The 23,690-nt window shown below is 44.0% G+C and overlaps 1 protein-coding gene across 2 annotated transcripts in view; it reads right to left on the bottom strand.

Annotated features, from left to right (window-relative positions):
* The window catches only part of Egflam (EGF like, fibronectin type III and laminin G domains), a 163,253-nt gene extending 148,646 nt beyond the window's left edge, over positions 1-14,607 (bottom strand). For both annotated transcript variants that reach the window (XM_041631126.1, XM_041631127.1), the window contains exon 1: positions 14,380-14,607. In XM_041631126.1, the coding sequence (XP_041487060.1) occupies positions 14,380-14,476 (97 nt within the window). In that variant the 5' untranslated portion in view covers positions 14,477-14,607. The remainder of the gene's footprint in view (positions 1-14,379) is intronic.
* Positions 14,608-23,690: the final 9,083 nt, after the last annotated feature.

The following is a 23,690-nucleotide window of genomic DNA, read 5'->3' as shown; positions in this document are numbered from 1 at the left end:
CATTTATATAATTATGTCAATGTCATCTAAGTCTGAGATTGTGTCAATATGGAAAAACTACCATCTCTGCTACTATATAAACTCTATAAAGCATAATCAACCTAATTAATGAATACCAAATGTGTAGGGATTTTATAGGCATACCTAAATAACTTTTTTTTCTAGGTAATATGAAGCTTAAATTTTAAATGAGAAACATAAAGAATAAAAAAAAATGAAGTACTCATCTGGAATCAGACAACAGTAAAGGTTGAAGCTAGAATTCAAATGCAGACTTATCTGATTGGAATCTCTCTGTCATTCCTCTGTGTTCTGCATATGGGTTGTAACTGGGGCTCATCCATTACTTTTGAATAGCCATTAAACAATGTAGTGGTTCATTCATTTCATGACACCAATTAGAAACTATCAAAGCATCAGAGAAAACCTTGGCACTAGAATGATAAGCCTTGACATATTGGAAGACTAACAAAAATATTTCTTACTACCAAAGAAGGTGGCTGAATATTTGAGGGATGAGAAACTTCAAAGCTAGGCAGTTATCTGGCTGGTCCCCGAGACACGAAGAATTCCTCCTATCAGAGACACCAGGGGACTCAGGGTTTGTCATCTGCACACCAGTCAACCGAGGGCAAGACAGCCCTCAGTCATTCCAGAGTGTCCATGGCTTGCACACGGCCTCTTAAAAGAAGGCTGGATGAAGAGAAAATCTCACCATTGAGACCCTTCCATGGGCAATGTAGTCTGGTCTGACTTTTCCCCCAGGCAGAGATAAGGGAGAAATGTTCCAAGGTCTGATCAATGTTAGGATAACGTTCAATACTGGGAAAGCAAATAAGTCTACGAGATAGCAAGCCATCCAACAGAGCAAAAATCAAGTCTGCTGCCAGGAGTTTCACTGTTATTTTGTCTGTTGCCATCAGAGATGCCTCTGGGCTGACCAGAAGCCACAGGGCTAGACTGCTGCTTGGTCCAGACTCATGTTTTGGCTATATCATCTTCCTCTTTCTAAGTCACCTGCCCTGACTTCCTAATGGGACAAAGATGACAAAGTCATGATGAAATCATCTTTCTGAATGTGGTTAGGAAAATCATTAAACAAAACCTGTGAATTTCTGTTCCGTAGGATCTATCCACACGATCTCCATCCTTGTCAGAGCAGGGTGTTATAGCTAAAAGATGATTGTTATATTTTAAGAAGCTTCTTACTGAATAAATTATCTACTACGAAGAGTTCTTTCTGTCATGGAGCACAAATAGAGGTGTTTCTCGAAAACTAGAGGGTGGAATGGCTAAAATTCTACTTTGTACATTTGAGTACCATTTATTTTTTTTTACCATTTTTTACCGTTTATTTATTTTTATTTAGTTATTTATTAATTTTTAGTTCATGTATTTTTATTTTTATTCACACATTCTAGTACAACGTATATGTTTATTTAGTTTTATTTATTATTTTATTTATCTTCTATGTATGTACAGACACACGCATAAATGAATGTGTGCAAATGTGTGGTTGTCAGAGGTGGACACCAGGAACCCCAAACTCACCAATTAGGCTACACTGACTGGTTAGCAAGTCCCACAGACCCTCCTGTCTTTACCTCCCCAGGGCTCGGATTGTAAGGGTGTGCCACCACATACAGCCTTTTAAACATGAGTTCTGGGTAATAGCTCATGCTTTTGTGGCAAGCATTTTACCCCTCTGTGGTGGATTGAAAGAAAATGACCCCAAAGTGGGTGGCCCTATGATGAGGTGTGACTATGTTGGAATAGATGCAGCATTGTTGGAGGAGGTGTCATTGTGGGGGTGGGCTCTGAGGTCTCATATATGCTCAAGCTACACCTAGTGACATAGTTCACTAGCTGTGGCCTGTGGATCAAAACAAAGAACTCTCAGCTCCTTCTCAAGCACTGCTCTGGGAATTCCTACAGCCAGTAGTCTTTAAGTTACCCACCCGCTTGGGCATAACCTCGTATACAATAAATGCCGATGTAAAGCGTGCATGTCCAGCCTCTCTTCCGGCTGTGGGATTCTGTTGCAGTTCCCCATTCAAGCAAAGGACTGTGATCTGTGAGTCTACCCATAAATAAATAACCCTTTATTATACTCAGTTCTGAGTTAGTGTGGGATTTCTTTTTAGCGTCCGTCTTCAAAGCATCATGTCTGCCCACATGCTGCCATGATAATGGTCTAAACCTCTGAAACTGTTGCCACTGCAATTAGACGTTTTCCGCTTTAAGAGTTGCTGTGGTCATGGCGTCTCTTCACAACAATAGAAACCCTAAGACACCCTATGGAGCATCTCCCCAGCCCCAGGAATCCACGCTGAAATTCAGAGTTTCTCAACCTGTGGGTCGCAACTCACAAAGACAGTCGGAAAACACAGATATTTACATTATGATTCGTCCTAGTAACAAAATTACAGTTATAAAGTAGCAACGAAAACAATTTTTTGACTGGGGGTCCCCACAACATAAGGAACCATATTAAAGGGTCGCAGCATCAGGAAGGCTGAGAACCACTGAACTGATTCACTACAAAGGGATTATTATTACTTCCTGTAAAATGTAAGACCTTGGAGTAAGATACAGCGCATATTCACTTGTCTTGAAAAGTTTGGGGATTCCAGAGAAAGGCAGTAGGTTCTATGCCACGTGATTGATGGGAAACCCATAGCATGCAGGAATCGGACTTCCTCTGCACCAGCCATGAGGGTGAAAAGGAACCTATATGAACAGAATATTTCCATTCTGGAATTCAAATCACCGGAGTTTCAGGAATTGTCAGAGTTCAACCACCGTGGAGGAGCGATAGTATGCCCTGGTTAACACAGTTCTCTACATATTGGGGGCACTGTTCCAAGCTGATCAAAGTCATCTGGATTGCCTGGCTTTTAGGGTCTTTCCTTATATTGGCTTGTGACAAATAAGACAGAGGGCAACTGACATAGTTCGGACATGGTCTGGCTGCATCCCCTTAGGTAACATGTGTTGAAATTTAATCCCCGTTGTAAGGCATTAAGAGGGTGGAAATTTAATCTGAGTACAGTGCTTCGAGCTGGGGCCTTTGGGAGGTGATTAGGGTTGGATGAGATCACCAAGGTGGAGGGTTCATACTTACGTCCTGGTGCCTTGATAAAAGGAGACAGAGAAAGGGTACATACCCACACTCTCTCCCTTCTTTATATTGCATGTCCTCTCTGCACCACCCCAGGGTTCTCATCAGCAAGGATAGCACTGGGTGCAGCCTTACGATCTTGGATCATGACCGTGAGCCCAAATGGAACTCTTTCTTCATAAGTACCCACCTTAGCTACCCTTTGCTTCATAAGTGCCCATTCTTGGCTGCTCTTTTCTTTGTTCACTCTGATATAGCAACAGCACATGACCTAAAACAGTAAACACTTGCTTTTCAAGCAAGATTGTACATTACAATGAAAGTACACTCCAGGCCAAATTCATTCAGGTTCAAAAGACACAAAAACTGTAGATGACCTGTTTCTACAAACTTGGTGACATTTTTCTTGGTCCTTCTAAGAAACTTCAGAATAGTGCATCAGAGCTAACTACTGCCCTGGGTTCAGGTTCTTCCCACGCAGTTAGCCTGAAATGCAGTTCCTGGAACCCTTGCAAGTCAGCTGGAGCTATGCGACTGTGGTCTGCTCTGACACATCAAGCCTCTCCCACAAACCTTCATGCTCTTCACTTCCCTTTTAGAGGCCTGTCTTGAAGATAGTGGCTTTACAGGATAGAGATACTAAAGAAAGGATGGTAAGATCTCCAGGTCACCGCATGCAAGAGAGTCATCCGGAGGAAACAGCCAACCGGAAACACACACATTGGACTTTGAATAAATGGAAAATAAACCAAACTTTAGAGTTGCTCGTCCAGCAGTGGATGTTAACTGGCCCAATTAATTCAAGCAGCTACTTGCACGTGCCGCAACAGACACATCACTATTCTGAAACAGGACAAACAAAACTCATGTGTTTGCTGTCACATGAAGAAAACTGAACCAGGATTGCTGAATTAAATTAGAGAGACATATACAAACTCCTTAGCCAATCATGTGTTTCACTAATGAAAGCTTAACTAACACCGATTAACAAACCCTTTAGTGTGACTTTTGGTTTGTTGTTGTGAGGTTTTTTGTTTGTTTGTTTAATTGATTGATTTTGTTCTTGAGATGGTCTCACTATGTGGCAGCCCACAATGGCCCCGAACTTACAAGCCTCCCGCTTTCACTGCCCACGTCCTAGGATACACGCACGCACCTCAACCACACACAGTTTCTTGTGTGAATTTACTTCTGCAGCTGTCTTTGAGAGTGGACTTCACAGTGAAATTGCTCCAATGATAAGTAACCAGGCCAGGGGCATGGATGCCTGCCCAGGACAGAGGTGATGGTCCACATTGAACCATGTTATGTCACTGTCATCAAGAGGTGGAAATGGATGCAAACGCTTATCCTTGAGTGCTGCCTTCCTACCTGTGTTCCTGCAAGCATTATCATAACTCCCTTAGGGCAGAGATGCAGGCAATTCATACCACCACCGTTTATACAGAAGTATTTAAAAGATAAATCACAGGCATGTAGAGGCCTCCTAATTCACAACCATGGGCCATCTTATTTATTTCTCTGCTCGCTCCAAGAATTACAAGCAAAGGATCATGGGACCTATTCCTAAGTGTAAGATTAGATCAATAAAATTAGCCATCTGTCCAAGGAAGGCTTTAAATGCAGGTTATATTTAAGTATTATGTTCCCAACTGTCCAGATGTTACAGGAAAGGGGCTGCTGATACGGCTCCTTCTGCACAGTGTAAACTGTTAAAAGGCTAATATAAACTTATTGCAGCAAGAAAAATAAATAGCATTAACATTGTATTAAAAAACGGATTCAGGATTTTGCGGGGGAGGTGCCCCGTCAGCAAATACGAGTGTTAAAATTTCAATTGCTCAGTATTTGCAGAGTCAGATAAGAAACGCATCTCAAGTGTCATTAGGGGAGTGAGAAGGGGGAGATTTAGAAATACAAACAGCTGAGAGCAGAGCCATGGGAAGGGCAGCCTTGCGGGGCCTGGCTGGTGAAGTACCAATAGTTACTGCAATTACTCTTCGCTGAAGCAGGCAGATTTCCTTTATACAAATTGATTTGGAACAAGAGGTTTTTTTGTTGTTTTTTTTTTTTTCAGATTCTTTGCATACATCTAATGATTCTTGCTGGGAATGAGATCCAAGTCAAAACACAAAAGCATTTATGTTTTACCAACGCTTTATACATATAGCCTAAGGGTAATTTATGAAATATTCTAAGTAATCTTGTGCATGAAACTCAGTTTTACAGATCAAGTCGTCTATGAGTTTTTTCCTACTTGAGGTGCCATCTTGGTACTCCAAAAGCTTTGGATTTGGCGTTTCAGAGTTTGGATTATGGATACTCCACCTGGAACATCTTATCCCGACACAGGACTTCAGCTCTTTCAAAGCCATGGCCCTCTTTACTTCTTTTGATTTTTTTGAAGTAAGGTAGCAGTGGGGTTACTTGGGGGAAGTGAGGGTTTCTTATAGCCAAGGAAATGGAAGAATCATTGCAGGAAGTTCACAGGCCCGGCCTGTCTGTCTGTGTCACCACTAATTGGGAGCGTGGGAGTCACAGGAGAGGAGAGAATGGGAGAGGGAAGGGAAGGAGGGGAGCAGAGAAAAGTGCATAGCACAATGGAAACAATTTAAAAAACGAAATAAAAAAAAAAAGATCTGAGCCATCTCTGAGCATCTGGCTTCATTCAGACTTAGGCTGACACCCTGCCACGGATCAAGCACAAGATTTTCTTTCAGAAACAGCTTCCCTTCCCCTTATCCTGTAGAGCTTCACCCAAAAGAGTTACCAGGTAAAATTCAGGCATTGCCCCAAGGGTTCTACTGTTTTACAGAGGTCATTCATTCGGAGGAAACATGTGCTCTTGGCAGCCCTAATTTTCCAAACAGAAAATCAAGGTGTATGGCTGAATGAGTTTTGATTCATAAATTAATTTATTTATAAAACACCTGAAATGTTTATAAGTCACTACAAGTTAGATCACATGCAATGATATATGACATGTATGGGGAAAGATAAAAAGAAATGATAACACAATGTTCAAGTTTGTTAGGATACCCGTAAACACATATGTACACATATTCCTTCAGGCTTTTCCTTCCAATTCAGATTAAAAGTTTCTTCCTTTTGCCTTTAAGCATCAGTCAGTCCTATCCAATTCTTTGATACATGCCTTGCCTCAATAATCCTCTGAGCAAGCCTATAAGGTAGGTATTATTATTATTATTAATATTATTATCTATTCATTTGTTAATTGCAGAAAAGGAAATTAGAGAAAGGTTGCATAGCTTACATAACTTTTCAAATCACCAAATAACCAATAAGAAAGCTCAGACCTTGGCCCCAAACTTGCGGAAAGACTGAAGTGTGCGCATGCCTGCTTAGTCAGGAGCTACCCTTGCAAGATCACGACCCAGCCTCACAGTGGTGAGAGACAGAAGAAGGGAGGGCGGAGCTTATCTATGTGGAATGAGGTGTGGCTGTTATTCTTTCTGCAGGGTTTCCCTTCTACGGGCAACCATCCCGTACATCACACATCATACGGGCAAGTAGAGAAGAGGGGTATGAATGGGTTGACTTCGGAAAGACCTCAGCACCTTAAGTTCACAAGGCACTCAGGAGCCTGAAGCTGGAGGATTACCTCTTCAGAGTCACCCTGGGCTGTCTATCAAGGTAGACCTCTCCCCCCACTTCCCCACCCCTGTCTCTAAAGGGCAATAGTGACAGCATCAGCCAAAGAAGAAAGAATATAGTCAATCCCCAGACCAACCTCCAGAAACCCCACTGAGCTGCTTAATTTAGTTATACCTGCCCAAATGCTGCTGCTGGCTGCCACAGTTTGATGCTGAAGAGATAATAGCGGCGTGGGGATATGAAGAAAGGGAAACACGGGAGCCCAAATTCTCCATGTGTAGACTGTGAATCAGTATGTTGTCAACTCTTCTGAAGTTCTTGTTTCAAAGACGAATGCCTGGGATGTACCCTAAAAACTCTTACTGCATAGTTGAGGACTTCTATAGGCTCCTGCAGCCCTGAGACCTGGTCCAGGGAACTCTGGAAGTCTGCCCTCTGCTGGTCGTTCATGTAATGCTTTGCACCTGGGACTCCCCTCTATCTGCTGGTTTATGTCAGGAGATAGAAACCACACTTTGGGTCCTTCTTCAAAATGGAGGTGGGAAAACAAGACATCCACAGGACAAGCCGTGTGGATGCTAAGGCCCACAATAACCCTCAGACAAATGGGACTCTACTTTCATAAATCCAGCCTGGAATTGCTGGATACTTTCAGGTCCTATTAACCCCTGGGGGTTAGGGAACAGAAGAAACTCTGTAGACTACTACTCCCTAAGGCATTTGAAGGTTATTAAACTCATAGCTCTTGCACTCAAGGGGAAGTACTGCCTTGACTTAAATCACTTCTCTGCCTGACCTTGATTTCTCTCCCCTTTGCTTTGATCCAGTCATGAAGGAAGACAGAGAAAAGCAAGTAGAAGGAAATGTTTCTTTGTAGTTGTTTGACATGATGGAGAAATCCATGGAGACGGAGGGGACTAGACGACTAAGTTCATAGAGCATATTAGCTAGGAACTACTAGACACCACACACACATGTGTGCATAGGATACATCCCTGTATATTGCCATCTCTCTATCTATCCATCCATCCATCCATCCATCTATTCATCTATCTACCATCTATCTATCTAACATCTACCTACCATCTACCCAAACATAGAGAGAGGGATTTATGGGTTCGGTTTTCCTTGAGAACCAATACAACCTCATTGTAACGGGTTAGAGTTGGCTAGTTAAAGGAAATGGGGGTGGGGCGGGCATCCAGAAGAGATGAAACCTCCAAATTAGATACTCTGGGAAAGGTCTAGAATATGAGTTTTAAGTAAGAGTACTGCCAGTCTCTTGAGGGCTTGATTAGGGTGGCGCTTGGGAAGTAGGCCAGGATGTCCCTGATGCCTTAGCCTTTCGATGTTATCCAGCAGCTGTAGAAACCACCTAGAGGGACCTGTATTCTTCACCATCCTCCAACGAGGTACCTGCCTGTGAGCTAATTCTCCTCTTCCAGGATTTTGGGTTTTTTTTTTTTCCTTTTTTAATTCTCCTAGATCTTCATTTTAATCTAATTATATGGATGGAGACATACTGAAAAAGTGGAAAGGAAAAGATTATGGGTTTGTGCTGCATTAAGGATGACTGTGGAGAATGCCATCTCCTCCAGGGAAACCTTGAATTCTGAACCCCAGCTTTACCTTCTCCCACTGGCTTTGGAACCTCAGGCAAAAAAGACATGTCAAGAGGGAAAGCAGGACCCATGTGCTCCTCCTTCCTGTGTACTTGGGCCAGATTTAATAATGTCATGTGTTTTGTATCAATAAAGAAGAACTAAACACCCTAGGATTGGAAGTACTGGCCTTTAAATCTTTAAATCCAAAAATCGTCATGTCCCCAGTATACCCATCCTTACACTTGGGACCAGGCCACAGAGATGCCATGACAGAGACATCCCTAAGAGCCACACTGTCAGATGCTGCGGAGAGACAGCAGACCTACCCCTTATCTTCTGCAGGAGGATGTGAGCAGGCCTGAATGCCACCTGACACTGTGAGCAGAGGCATGGCAATCTGTTAAGCCAAAGACCCACACACACCACCACCACGACCACCAGGCACAATGCTCGCATAATAAAGCCAGTACATCCACAAATCAGAAAAGAAACTTTGATTTAAATATTATACTTCATGGCCTGGCATGGTGACACACACTTCAATCCCAGCACTCAGGAGGAAAAGACAGGCAGATCTTTATGGGTGATAAGCCAGCCTGGTCTACAGAGTAAGTTCCAGGATAGCCAAGGCTATATAGAGAGACCCTATCTAAAAATAAAATAAAATAAAATCACACCCCATGAAAAAAGGTAGCTCGAAATAACTTGTAGAACTAAATGGAAACTTAAAATCTTCTAGTTAAGGAAGGCATTTTTGTAATCATGGGTTACGTTGTACTAAAAGGAATAGTCACTAAAAAGTGATAAGTTGGACTGATCCAAGTATACAAATTTTCTTCTTTTTGAAAGATACTATTAAGGGGGAAAAAAGGAAAGGGCTGAAGAGACAGCTAGGTCAGCAAAGTGTTTGCCTCACACGCATGAAGGTCCTAATCCAATCTCTAGAATCCAGCTAGCACTTCTGGGCATGGTAACATGTACTTGTAAATCTCAATGCTGCTGAGAAAAAGGCAGGAGGACCCTGGAGGTCCATTGGCCAGCATGTCCAGCCTAATTGGTTAGCTCCAGGCCAAGGTGAGACCCTTTGCCAAAAGAGGTGGATAAGGTTTAGAAGCATGACGTCCAAAGTTGTCCTCTGGCTCTACCTGCTACCCACCCGGATATTCCTGGACACACCCACACATATATACCCACTCACACACTCCTGGACACACACAAAAACCACCTACACACTCCTGTACACACACACACGTACCCAACTACAAACTCCTGGATACACACACAAAAACCACCTACACAGTCCTGGACATACACACATATACCCACTCACACACTCCTGGACACACACACATATACTCACTCACACACTCCTGGACACACACACACACATACTTACTCACACACTCCTGGACACACACACACACGCATACCCACCCACCCACTCCTGGACACACACACACACATACCCACCCACCCATTCCTGGACACACAATGTACCCACCCACTCTCTCCTCATATGTGCATAAAAAACTGGCAAATAGCACCTGAGAAGCTAGTGTTTTCAAAGCAAATGTCTGAATTATGTAAAGGAGTGAGCTCAAAATGTACAAAGAATACTAAAAAAAAAAAAAATCAGTAAGAAAGCACACATCTCAATTTCTTTTTTCATAAAAAGTCAAAAGACTCAAAGAAACTTGAGAGGCAGATGACTCATAAAAAAGGGTTCAATATCATTAGTCATGATGGAACATTAACAAAGATTAAAACTATAATGAGATATATCATTGTTCACCTATTAGAAACAAAGCAAAACCAAACAAAACCAGAGAAATGACAAAGAAGCAATTATGCCTTATTGTTAGCTTCAACTTTCAACTTGGCAAAACCTAGAATGACCTGGGAAGAAAATATTGGTAAGGGATTGTCAACATTGAATTGGCCTGTGGGGATTATGGGAATAAATGGGTTGATGAAGGAAGGCCCAGCCCTCTGTGGGCAGCACCATTCTCTAGTCAGGAGGATCCTGACCATAGAAGATCAGGAAAGTCCCTGAACGTAAGCAAAGAAGCAAGTGAATACCCATGCATTCATTTGTCTTTGCTCCTGACTGAACACGACACAACAGGCTGCTTCCAGTTCCTGTCACTTCCAGTGATGGACCAACCTGGAATTTTGAACGAAACCCTTCCTCCCCTAATTTTCTTTTTGTCAGGTTTTGTTTTTTTCCTCACAGCTGCAGAAACAAAACTAGAACATGTCCCAGATGTTGTAGGGAATCCAGGATGAGTGGACCTCCCATACGTTGCTCCTACGAATGCGGAAGAGTAAAACTACTCTGAAAAATGGTTCAGTGTTTTCTTGCAAAGTCCATCTTACGGGAAGCAGGGATCCCACTCAGCACCTTACCAAGCGAAATAAAAGCGTATCCACCCAAGGACACATAGATAGCTGCCTGTAGCAACTTCATTCACCATGGCCATTCATCACGGCCCAAAGCTAAAAACACCTCAAAAGCCATCCCCTAGTGGACAGTTAAACAAAGTGTGGTCATCTAAGACCTATGCAAAGGACAACTATCAATAAACAAATCCAGTAATGAACCCCTCTGGCCTTCAGCCTCACCCGACGTTAACCACCGAGGGAGCCTGTATTCTCTCTGGTCACCAAAGGGCACCTGCCTATGAACTAGCTCCCCTGAAAAGAGAATTTTCCTAGATGTCTTCCTCTCAACAGAGCTGCCTAGAAATGACCTTCATAACGAAGGCCATGGGTACAGATCTGCCTGTCGACTATGGGTGGTTTCTTCCCTGCTTGTCCCCAGGTTTGGGTGACTCTTTCCTCCCTCCCCCTGAAATTCTTGCTGAGGAGCAGAAGCAGCAGGCTATAGGCCTCACGTGTTGGGGGTCTTCACACCACCCCAGTTCAGCTTTTGATGTCGACTCGGACAAATCCCTCAGGACCTCTCGTCAAATGATGGGTTTTCACTTGCCTCTGACCTACAGCAGAACAGGAGTGAAGCCTTTCCAGCTCACTGTGCTTACACATCCATGAAGGCCTGCAGGGGCGGCGTGTTTAAAGTTCTATGGTCATAGGACCCTCCACATCCTCACAGTTCTATCCCCAAGGGTCTTCAGTGTCTTTCTGGCCCCCACAAGCATTAATGCCCAAAAGTCTAACAAAAAAACAGCAAATAACTCCTCACTCTTTATATGGGAGGTCAGGGGACAGTATCTTCCTACAAACCACCCCAGTAGTCTAGGTACTATTTTATTTGGGGCCCATGTCATATTTCATAGGTGACACAGGTCTCCCACACCAAACAGTAAGGCCAGGTTGCAGGGCTCTGTCCCAGAAGAACTCAGCCTTGAAAACACCCAAGGCTACACCGCTCTGCAAACAAGACAGCTGAGGACTGGGATTTGGTGTCAAACATCAGAACCTAAATTCTCATTCCAGCACTTAACCTCTGTAAGGCCTCAGGTAAGATATCGAGCTTCTCTCTAAGCTGCTGTTTCCCCCTCCAGTAAAACAAAGAAACAAGGCTGCTGGCTTGATTAAAGAAATCAGTTCTCACAAAAGTGCAACGAGCCCTTAATTAGTGTCCGTTATTATTATTTAATTTGACTTAATTTGAGCACTGCAGTGGCAACTCCTGTGTGTTAGCATAGGTGGAGCTTTCTTTCCTAATGCTCAATACCAGAAGGTGCTACACCGTGGGGGGAAGGGGCAAGGTGCTCTTTTCTACCCATTTCTTTCTAAAAGAGAGGCAACCTTCAGGTTAATTGGGATCCAAGACTTCTCAACTAAACTGTAGTTATCAAAAGTCGATTGAGCCAAGAAGAAGGGCTAAACAAAACAGACTGCTTTGCAATGCCTGCAAGACGGCCACACCACCTTCAAAGTGCTGCACGCAAGCCAATTTCTATGGGGCGGGGGCGGCAAGGCACAAGGTCACCCCATATGCATTGGAGCAGGATTTGGGGTGTCTGGGGGAGATTACAAATGAGCTCCTTGCTGCTCACTTCTAAGCCAACTGGGGCACACTCAGTTTTTAATCTGGACCAATTTTACGGATCAAAAACTAGTCTTTCCATGGGATGTAAATGAGCCCACAAGGAAAATTTCCCCTGAAGTTTATGAAGTACCTGTCATTTTCACCCAAGCAGCTTTTCAACCTGAAAGTCGTTGTCTGGATAAAATGATGAAGTTATTTTTTTTTTAATAAAAAGCTTCTTCTCGGCTGCAGCTTAGTTTAAATATCCCTTCCACCTTGGTGGGGCCCAAGAAAATTTAAAAGGAAGTTTTGTTTTGTTTTGTTTTTTTCCAAAATCATCCCCATCAATACTTCAAATAAAATCAAAGAAGTCAACACAATACATTGGTGACATGAATATCTGAGCAAGATGCTAGGTGAACTGGGTGGAAGATATTTTGAGGAGAGGAACGACCGAAAATTAGGAAGTAAAGGGGCAAATGGGACAAAACGTGTACAATTTTATACAGCAGGCTTTTGCACAATAATTTTACACTCTGCTTGCATGGCTCGAAGTTTATCCTTAGAGAACCTTGTGTGTGTCTCTCAGGCTGAGGGCCATGAATGGATGTATGCATGAGCTATTCAACCATGCAGCTCGATAGTGGTTTCATGTGCAGAAACCTGCAGGATGCAAGTGATCATAGCGCAGTTTTCTTAAGGAAGAAAGTTCAAAGGCGCCTTATATTGAAGTGCTGGAAGCTATACGAAGATGTGAGAAGACAATTTAACATGAAGCTACCTCAGGTGGCTGCTCTTGCCTCCCAAATGAACTGGGCAGTGTGCAGATAGATTTGTTCCCAATCCGAGTGTCAGGCAGAAGCTAAGAATGCTCCTAAATTTCAAGTCAGGTACGGGGATACAGGTGACCCCCGATGCGTCCTGGAGAGGGAAGCATCTCCTAGCATGAAAGGCGACAGTCCCGCTACTCCCCATAGATCCTTAAGCAATAAGAAATACTTAAGCAGCCAAGTGGGAACCTGCCAAGATTATTTTGTTTGCACTCCGATAATTTTTCCTGGGTTGCCTCTTTTTTGTAGAAACATTGTGAAGGGGGACTCCACTTGCTGTGAGGTTTTGCAGGCTGAATCCAAATAGTAAATTGCTTTCCATTGTTCGGAAGACATAATTAATCCCATAAGACAACCCCCACTTGCAAAGTAAGCTAAGAAAAAGCAGATTTTTCCCCCCAATTCTAAATATGGTCCTGGCCAACAATGACTAAAAATCGTTATGTGGAAGCAATGCTTGGAACTTTATTGTTTCGAATGTTCTACTTTCCCTCATGACATAAGTTAAATCAACGTAGATTTGAAGAAAAAAAAACCCATACTTTTACCTAGAAGAAATGTGAGTTTTTGTGGCTTCACGTTCTCACAGGTCCTTTGTACTAGCCCTACAGCGCATGCATCTTTGTTTGAACAGCAGAGCAAAGACAGGAGTTCTAAACAAGATCAGGTTAACCCACTAAGGGCTCCTTTCTGCACAAATGGCCTCGGGGTACAAGAGTATCCCAACAGCAGAGAAAGCGCAGGTCCCTGCCCAGTGCTTGGACAGGACCAGAGCCAGGAAGGGGTGGGGGGGGGGGGGGCTCCTTCAGACATTCAACAGGAAATGGCTGGGCTCTAGGCAATATGAATCCAATAAGATGTTCAAAGAAGCAGGAGGAGCTGTTGAAGTCGTCTGCGCTCTCTCAGCCCTCAGTAACCAAGACTGAGCGGTAGCTGCCCCCAACTTTTAGCAGTCTGTGGTCCCAATACAGAGCCCACCACCTCTGCTAGCTCTGGAAAGCAGATCGTTTTTTTAAACAATCTCCCTGGAACCGCCTGAGCTGGGGGAGGGCGAGGCTCACCCTTCGGTTGAGGTCTGCGCACAGCCTACGCGGGATAAGCCCATGCCGGTCAGCGGAGAGAGCAGCATGGAGCAGCGTGCTCTGCGACCCCACCAAAGCCCGGGACTAGGGTGCTCCGGGCACCATGGCTCGTGGCGCACTCTGAGAGCCTTACCTGATTTTCGCAGAGCGGTCTGGAGTGTCACGGCGCCGGGTGGGAGGCTGCAGGCCAGGAGTAAGAAACAGAGCAAGGAGGTTGGGATTAAATCCATCTCACCGACGGTGTCTGCAAAGTTTCACCAAGTCCCGGGCGCGCAGGGAAAGGGCGTCTCCTGGGGGACGCGGGGACGCCAGTGACGCGTGGGTGAGGAGGTGGGGGGCCGAGAGAGCTGGACCAGGAGCCACTGGGGAGTCCGAGGAGGCAAGGCAGCAGCTAGGAGCCCGGCGTGCAGGAGTGGAGCGGGCTCGCGGCTGCAGGGCTTTTCAGGGCTGGGGAGTGGACGTAGGAGGCCGAGGGGAGGGACGCTCTGGCCGCCGGAGGGAGGGCGGCTCGACCCACCAGAGATGGAATTACAGTCTACTGGAAGAGCGAGGGGCAGGGTCTGAATCAATTCACTCCTCGCCCACCCCCGGAGCAGACAGCCCCCAGGCCAGCCCTTCCCCGCGGGTGACCTAGATTGGGGGCCTGGGTGGGACCGACTTCAACACTCCGCGTGAGTTCGTTGACTCGGACTGCGGATTCAGGGTCCTAGACTGGGTCCTGACTCTGGAATCTTGGAGTGTCTGGGTTTCTCTGGCGGGACCCTTCTTCCCCCCATGCTCCCTCTGTGTCGTTTCACCCAGTTTAAGTCACTTTTCCTAACACCTCAAAGGTTACTCTACACTGTCTGGCGCTCCAGAGGATGAGCAAGGGAGGGGCTGTAATTTGCAAGTGGGGACAAGGGGGCGGGGCTGGCCAAGTCTGGGGTGCTAAGAAGATAAATGGGACTTAAGGCGCACAGATGGAGAGCTGAGGCTAGGCCACTCAGAAGCAAAAGCTGAATGGAGATTAGGGTCTAGAGCCTGGGGAACAGGTTCCCTCATAGTGGCGGATGACAACTTTAGACCCTCCAGAGAAAGAGATCAAACGCCCATGTAATCCTGGTAACTTCAAGCCCGTTTCTGACAGGGACATTTCTCGGCCAGGCTGGGATAGCGGAACAGGAACAAGGAGGGGACCTGCACTTAGCTCCCCAGCCGAGAACAGAACCCCTCCCCTCCAGCAGTAGGCGGCTGGCTGGAGTTTCCAGCACTGCCCCCAAAGAGTGCTAGCTCCAGCGCAAACTGCGTTCTGACCTCCAGGCCCTGATGAAAGCAGATACAATAAATAAACCAAGAGGAATGCACTCGAAAGGAAAACGGGCCCTCGCCAGATCCCGGGGAAAGATCAAAGGCCTTAGGAAGCGCCCCACAGATTGATACTGCGACCACTAACTGAGGTCTGCGGGTGATCGCCACGCCCCACCTGACAGAACCGCTCCCTGCCCCTTCCAGTTAACCTTCCTGGAGGAGTGTTGACTGACGTCCCCGCCCCTGATTCCTACTCTTCATCCCAATTGAACCTAATCCTATTAGCAAGGTGAGAATATATTTCCTTGCCCTTTGGCATTTGCAGGTGTGCAATTGTCCCATTAATAAACCCAAAGTTCCCCTCAACTCGAGTACCTGGACGTCCAAGTCGGGACACCACAGCTTCTTCTTTTACACCGAACTACATCCAGACTGAACTACACTTCTGAGGTGAAGCCTGGCAGGGAACCCAAGCAAGGTGACTCTGCAGAGATACTTTCTGCCACCATAGATCATCGAGGCTACTAGAGGTCATCTCCCCCACCTCCATGCCACACTGGAATCTGCTTTCAGCATTCTTGGCCTGGCGAGCCACCGCTGTTTGAATCTTTCTGTTTGAGTTCTTATCAACAGTGACTTTTGACATCAGAGGAGTTCTTGGGGTATCCCTGATCAATCCAATGTCCTAATGTAGACGCCTCCCTTGTTGTTCAGCTCTTTCTCTTTCTCACTTAAAATGACCCCCTGGTTCATAAATTTGAATAAATAATATTCATGAGTATTAAGACTAACATCTTATCTCCTGAGTAAGTTGGGAGCATGGGGACCTTGAGAGAGGGTTGAAGGGGGGAGGGGAAAGGCAGGGAGGGGAGTAGAGAAAAATGTAGAGCTCAATAAAAATCAATTAAAAAATAAAGTGTTCATAAGGCAAAAAAAGACTAACATCTTAATATGTTTATATGTATGATGTGTGTGTATTATATGTATGTCATCTTCTGGGTACAGGGCCCTCTTTGAAGTGCTTTTTATTTATTTATTTATTTATTTATTTATTATGCATACAATATTCGGTCTGTGTGTATGTCTACAGGCCAGAAGAGGGCACCAGAGGTCATTACAGATGGTTGTGAGCCACCATGTTGTTGCCGGGAATTGAACTCAGGACCTTTAGAAGAGCAGGCAATGCTCTTAACCACTGAGCCATCTCTCCAACCCCTTTGAAGTGCTTTTAAAAACCCCATAGCAACCATAACAAGAAGGTGTGACTATTTGCACTACCTACCCATTTCATAGCCATAGCAATGGAGGCAGGGAAAGGCTGAGTCAGCTGCCCACACCCATGCACCAATTATCCTCAAATGCACAGAACTGAAACTAAGTCACCACCTTCTGTGGCCAGAGCAGACCCAGGCCCTCAAGGAGATCAGGTGGAGGACAGATTCAACAGGAGACTCACAGTTTCTCCCCAGGCTCTGCTTGCAGTGTGTGTTCCCCCAATGAATGGACGGTAACCGTAACTGTATCTTCAGAGGGTTTACTGCTGTTGTTTGCAATTTGTTTTGTTTTACTTTTCCAGGCAGAGCTTAATCGAGTAGCCTGGGTTCACCTGGAACTCAATGCAGAGACCACGGCATGAAATGAAAACCTTCCTTCTTTAGTCTTTCCAAGTGCTGGAAGAATGACAGTTAGTGCCACCAGGCCTAGCTCCACATTCAGTTTTGTGTACCCGGCAATCCCAGCCCCCACTGCCCCCTTCCACCACATTGTCTCCACATTTGAAACCCCGTTACATAACTTGCCTAGCGTCAATTTTGCAAACATGGGTTTTTAGCATACTGACTGCTCTGCTAGAGAGGACCTGACTTCTTTTCTTATCCATGCTGTCTCTGCCTGTTCTGGATGGTCATAGCTGACTGAGGAGACAAATTTCTTTCTTCAAATGCACCTCTTGTTTCTTTCTTGCAGGCCCCACTTTTGAAACCTGTTTTACTTCTGAGAGCCTCTGCATACTGTGGGTCCTGGGGCCGCAGACATAAAGCTGTCTTCGTGGCAAATGTAAGGTTGGCTTTAGAAGGAGCCCATCCCTTTCCTCTGCAATTGTCACATTCCCTGAAGGTTCCCTCTCCTTCCAGTATGACAACTGGATCATGTGAATCTAGTTAGAGACAAATGAGACTCATGACATTCACCGGCTTCCTGCCTTCGGGGGTGGGGGATGGAACTAACAGTGGTCAAAATTACTTTGAATGTTTTGTTTTTAAAAAATGCACTCGAATTCTCTGGTGATTTAAACTCAATTAATGATGTTGCCGGCAGGCGAATGGCCTTCCCTACTCTTCTCAACATCATTGGATGAGGAGTCTGCCTTCTACCCCATGCATAGAAGTGAAGAAAATAAGGGGAAACATTAACTGTGGAATGCTCGATGCTACCCTAAATGAAGGTGAGAGAAACACAGAAGGGGGAAAAATCATGTTTTGGTTTCATGGACTTAAATGAAATAAAACTTGCAATGTTTATTGAGTAGATTGGACATAACAAAGTGTTGTTTTACCTTTCCCTTCCTGGAAAGCCACCAGGTGTTCTGGGTGGCTTTCCACATGTATCTAGAAACACCGAGAATGTCACGTACACTTGTGCTAATCGCAAACAAGAGCACCTTCTGCATATGTATTAAGCCACAGACATCTCCAAGTCAGCAGATATTCTGCTTCCTCGCTAACATCTGAATAATACTCTATCGTGTGATGTTTGATTTATCTGTTCTCTTTTCTGTTGTTTTCCATTGTATCGTGATAAACAACGTTGCAGTGAGTGACCTTGAGAGTAGGACCGTTTGCTCACGTTATCAGAGACTGCAGGGCTCATTTCTAGATGCCCCTTTGCTCAGCCAAAGGTAAATGCTTTCCATTTTGAAAACTTGGCCAGAGAAAACTGTACTTTGCTAAATAATATATAAGCATAACTATTCCCACAAACTCACACTAACATAATGTCTTACCAACCTAGACATATATTATATGTGTGGAATACACAGGGCACATGTTTTATTAACATGTAACATATGTAGGTATGTAGGACAGATATCCAGTCTGAAGAATTACATATAGGAAGATGAGCACATTGTAATGCCACCAAGATCAAAAAATAGATGCATCTAGTACCCATCAAACCCTGCTCACACTTCCCTAGTCTACATTCCTGAGACAGAATTCAGACCTCCCATTCACAGATAAAACTAGATCATCAAACAATAGAATCACCTCTCCCATCTCCAACAACCATTGAGAATGGGCTCCATTACGTGACAGCCTCTGTGATTGTTGAAATACAGAGCGGCGGGCTGTGTCCCGCCACCGGGCTAGCTTTACCCAAAATAATTACATGGAAACTGTATTCTTTTAAACACTGCCTGACCCATTAGTTTCAGTTTCCTATTGGCTAGCTTTTACATATTGATCTAACCCATTTCTATTAATCTGTGTAGCCCATGAGCTGGCTTACCAGGAATGATCTTAACCTGCGTCTGTCTGGAGTGGAAGAACCATGGAGAGTCCCTGACTCAGCTTCTTTCTCCCAGCATTCCGTTCTGTTTACTCCGACTACCTAAGGGTTGGCCTATCAAATGGGTCTAGGCAGTTTCTTTATTAATAAGAAATCACTCCCACATCATTTCCCCTTTTTCTGTTTAAACAAAAAAGAAAGGCTTTAACTTTAACATAGTAAAATTATATATAGCAAAACAGTTATCAAGCAAGAATTACAGTTACAATATTTATATCTATTTTATCTTTTATCATAACTAAGGAAAACTATAACTATCTATTCATTCTTCAACTCCATCAAAGACTCCAGAAGGATATAATACTACCTAAGTAAACAAGAAATAAGAAAACTCTAGAAATGACAGAGACATCTCGCTGCCTGGACAGTCGCCCAAAGTTCTTTTGTACGGTTGGGGCATTCATCTTCAGCCTTCAGGCCCATAGTATCCAGCAGACATTTCCATGAAGCAGGAAATTTCAAAGACAGTTCAGTCACTATTTGCTGTGTCCTGCAGAATGTCTCACAGACTCTTTCATGAGTCATGAACCCCAAAAGACCGTCTCACCTTTAGGCAAGTTCAGCAGTCCTCTCTCTGCGGGTTCTCTTTGTCCAGTTTATGCAACAGTCCAGGCAAGAGCAGTTTCTTGCCCAGATGGCTATCAAACTCCATAAGGAGCCTCTTCAATGCCCATCTTCCTCTTGAAGTAGATTGGTGCTGCCAGGAGCAGATATGTCTTATTGTCATGAAAAGTCCTAAGTTATTAAAACATTAAATGCCATATTCTGCAGTCTTTGAAAGATATGAAGAATGTCTATCTAACTGAAATGTATCTCTATATATCTAGAAAATCTAACTAACATGACTACAAGCTTGACTATTACTGATGATTATCCATTAACCTATATTTCTTAATTATACATTACATTTTTAAATGAACTACACAATCACAATACCTTAATCAAGATCAGAAATACATATACATATAACAAAATTGACTGTAAAATCCACACCAATGCAAATTACTCATACCTATATAATTTCCCCCTTTAAATGTAAAAGAACATTTATAAACAATATTTTGGGAACATGGGCGCAGTTTTTTCTCTCCAAACTGCTTCCTGCTGAATGGGAACGCTGTTAATCAGATCATTTAGGGTGTAACCTGTGTGCCAGGTTTATCTCAGTTGTCAGTTGAGTGAAGTAATTTTTTGAGGGTGCTCACAGGAACTTTTTGGGAGGTTGTGGTCTATCATACCATATCGGGATAGATGCAATCCATAGGGTCTGGTCCTCTGTGAAAACAAAAGAAGACCCTCTCCAAAGCATCATATCCTTAGACCCAAATTCTGAAGTCATACCCTCATGATATCCGTTTTGGTTCCAGTTGGCAGCCCATAGAATAAAATGTCTCTTTGTACTTAGCTCCTTCATAGTCAAAAATTTTAAAGAAAACACAATATACATAATCCAGACTCTCTGTGAATTTTCCATTTTTACGTGGCTTATTTTTCTTTATTTCTTTTAATCTCTTAACTGTCTGTATTCTGTCTCTTTAGACTTTACCTTTTTTTTTTAAACCTTTAACTTTATTCTCTATATTCTTTTTCTTCTCTCTCTCAAGCCTATGTACATTCATCCAACAGTGTGGTCTTTTATGTCTGAATCTGTTTTATTGTGAATCTGTAACATTTTTTTACTATCCAGGAGCATTTCTTAAAATGTTAAGCAGTTCTTAAAAACTTAAGTTGCGCCATGTACAGGTAATACGGTACCGCCTGTGTCCTGCCCAGTTGAAACCTTAATTGGGCTGTTTTTATGGTAATTACAGTAGTTCCTGCCTGAGACCAGCAAAGTTCAGCATGGCAGAGCTGAGCCAAGCCGCTCCTGCCTCAGAGCCATTTGGTGCCCCTGAGCCACACACAGTTCCAGGCATACAGCAGTCCACATTGCCATCAAGCAAGCCGTAGAGCTTTACTCCAAATGTTCCATTCAAAAGCTCTGTCTCCCACAGGAGCCAGACAGAGATTGTAATGGCGGCACAGCCCAGAAAGCCGGCATTTTAAAACAGCCAGTTTTTTCCTGCTGCTGAGTCAGGACAATTTCTTTGAGGCACGCAACCCACAAACAGCAAAAAGCTGTCTTAAATTCTCTCTCTCTCCTTTTTAAGCCCTCTCAGGTTTTACATGGAGTTCATTAGCACTTTGGGTGCCACTCTGTTGAAATACGGAGCGGCGGGCTGTGTCCCGCCACCCGGCTAGCTTTACCCAAAATAATTACATGGAAACTGTATTCTTTTAAACACTGCCTGACCCATTAGTTTCAGTTTCTTATTGGCTAGCTTTTACATATTGATCTAACCCATTTCTATTAATCTGTGTAGCCCACGAGCTGGCTTACCAGGAATGATCTTAACCTGTGTCTGTCTGGAGTGGGAGAATCATGGCGACTCCCTGACTCAGCTTCTTTCTCCCAGCATTCCATTCTGTTTACTCGGACTACCTAAGGGTTGGCCTATCAAATGGGTCTAGGAAGTTTCTTTATTAATAAAAAATCACTCCCACATCATGTGATAAGAATGTAAACAACATAGCACAAAAAATACAAAGTATAACAAGAGCACAATACAAATGGGCTTGGGAAGACTTTTTTTTTATTGGGAGAAGAAAACAGTTGTGCAGCCAATTGTTCCTTAAAACTGGATTCTGGAGGCATAACAGAGCAAGAAGCATGGTAGGCAACAACACATACTACTAGAAAATGCATGGCCATCTCTATGGATTGAATTGCATCCCTCCAAAATTAATACGCCAGTGTACCAAATTCCCATGTGACCATGGAGAAGAGGGTTTTATAAGGCAGTTAAGGTTAAGGAGGGCACAAAGCTAGGTGCTTAATCCAATAAAACTGTGACTGTAATCTCAGAACTCAGGAGTCGGAGGCATGTTTGAGGCAGGTAAGTCTACACAGCAAGTTTTAGGCCAGCTACAGCTACATGGTACAAAAACAGTCACCCTCTTTCCTCTCCTCTCCCTTCTCTGCTCTGCTTCACTCCTTGCTTGCTAGAACTCAATAGGAATGTGGTCATCTGCAAAACAGAGCTGCCCCCAGAACCCAACAAAGCTGGCCCCAATACACTACTACCATTTAAGCTACTCAGCATATGGCACTCTGTTACGACAGGACAAGAAGACTAATAATCACCAGCCTCATTAAAGTCTAAACCATGATTATGTCAATCGTGGGATTTCCCAGGAATAGTCCTGGACTTACTCCTGGTGAACTATCATTTGTGGCTAGTATGTCTTATATAAGAACCTTTATCCAAGTTCATGGACGCTTCATTCTGTGCTTTCCTCTGAATGTTTTAAACTTTCCTTCCACATTTAGACCTGCATAGACAGAGCAGGAAGTAAGGCAATGGTTGAGGATTTTTCAGCGGGATGCTCCCTTCTGAACTGAAGTGTGGGAAGGTCCATCTCCAGGTAGTGTCTTGAGCTCATTCACAAGGCTAAAACTGGGACTGCCCTTCTTCTCACCCGAGACCAGCCAATGGGCATCCTGCATGATGCATTGGAAGATACAGGACCAACCACTCTCAAATGCCTTTACTGATCAGACTCCGGGTGCTCTGGAAACTTCTACTCTTTGAAGTATACACCTCGAGTTAAATGAATGTCTTGTTTAAAGAACATAAAATAGAGCGAGGTAGAGGAAGCTGTTTTAAGAACTTCTATCTGCATGTTTCTTCACAAAAATGGGCACCATTCTTCCTGCAAAGGAGGAAAAGTCACATTACTACAGCACCATTCGCATAATCAGAATGACTAATTCAGCCGTAATTTAGCTGTCTCCTAAGACAGCAACTGCAGAATCTATAGCAGGTCAGATGCTCGTGTTCAATGTGATCCAGAAAGGGAATATATGTAGTGGATAAAGTTCAGAATGCGAGATCTGGATTTCTGGTGATAGCAAAACCCTGGAAACAACACACAGCCCATCCTAGACTGAGAGACAGAGAGCTGGCATTGTGGAAAGCAATGGAACCAGTGAAGCTATTTGAAACATAAACAAACAAGTGGGCAAAAGTGGACAAAACAGAATCATAGAAAAAGTCAGATGTTAGCGGATGTGTGTTCACGAGTCTACAGTCAATAGAGGAGGTAGGTGTTAGCGGATGTGTGTTCTCCAAAATCAAGAGAGGAGGTAGGTGTTATTTTTTTTTAATGCTCGTGATTTAATCAGTGGAATATCTTTGTTTGGGTCTAAGAGAAAATATGAATGCCTTTTAAAAGGACAGAGGGCAACTCAGGTCATGGCCTTGGTAGGATAGGAGGAACAGCGCCGATGGAAATGCCTAGAGAAAGATTCAGACCTGAGCATCTCAGTGGGAGGAAGTGAAGCACACAAGATGAGCACTCCCAAGGGGGAGGTGGGCAGGAAGAGTTGCCCTCACAGACGATGTCATTCTGTCCAGAGCTGCCAAATTAAACATGCAAGAAAGAGACACAAGCTGCCATCTTCCTGACAGCACAGAGATCTGCTGCTCCAAGAATGGGCTGTAAATGCCGGGGATGCTTCAAGGACATCTGGCCTCCCATAGCTGCTAGCTA

This window comes from Microtus oregoni, unplaced genomic scaffold (genome assembly GCF_018167655.1).
Source record: "Microtus oregoni isolate MIOR12 unplaced genomic scaffold, Mior012 000036F_ref0000092, whole genome shotgun sequence".
Lineage (NCBI taxonomy): Eukaryota > Metazoa > Chordata > Mammalia > Rodentia > Cricetidae > Microtus > Microtus oregoni.
This window is presented reverse-complemented; position numbering and strand designations above follow the sequence as displayed.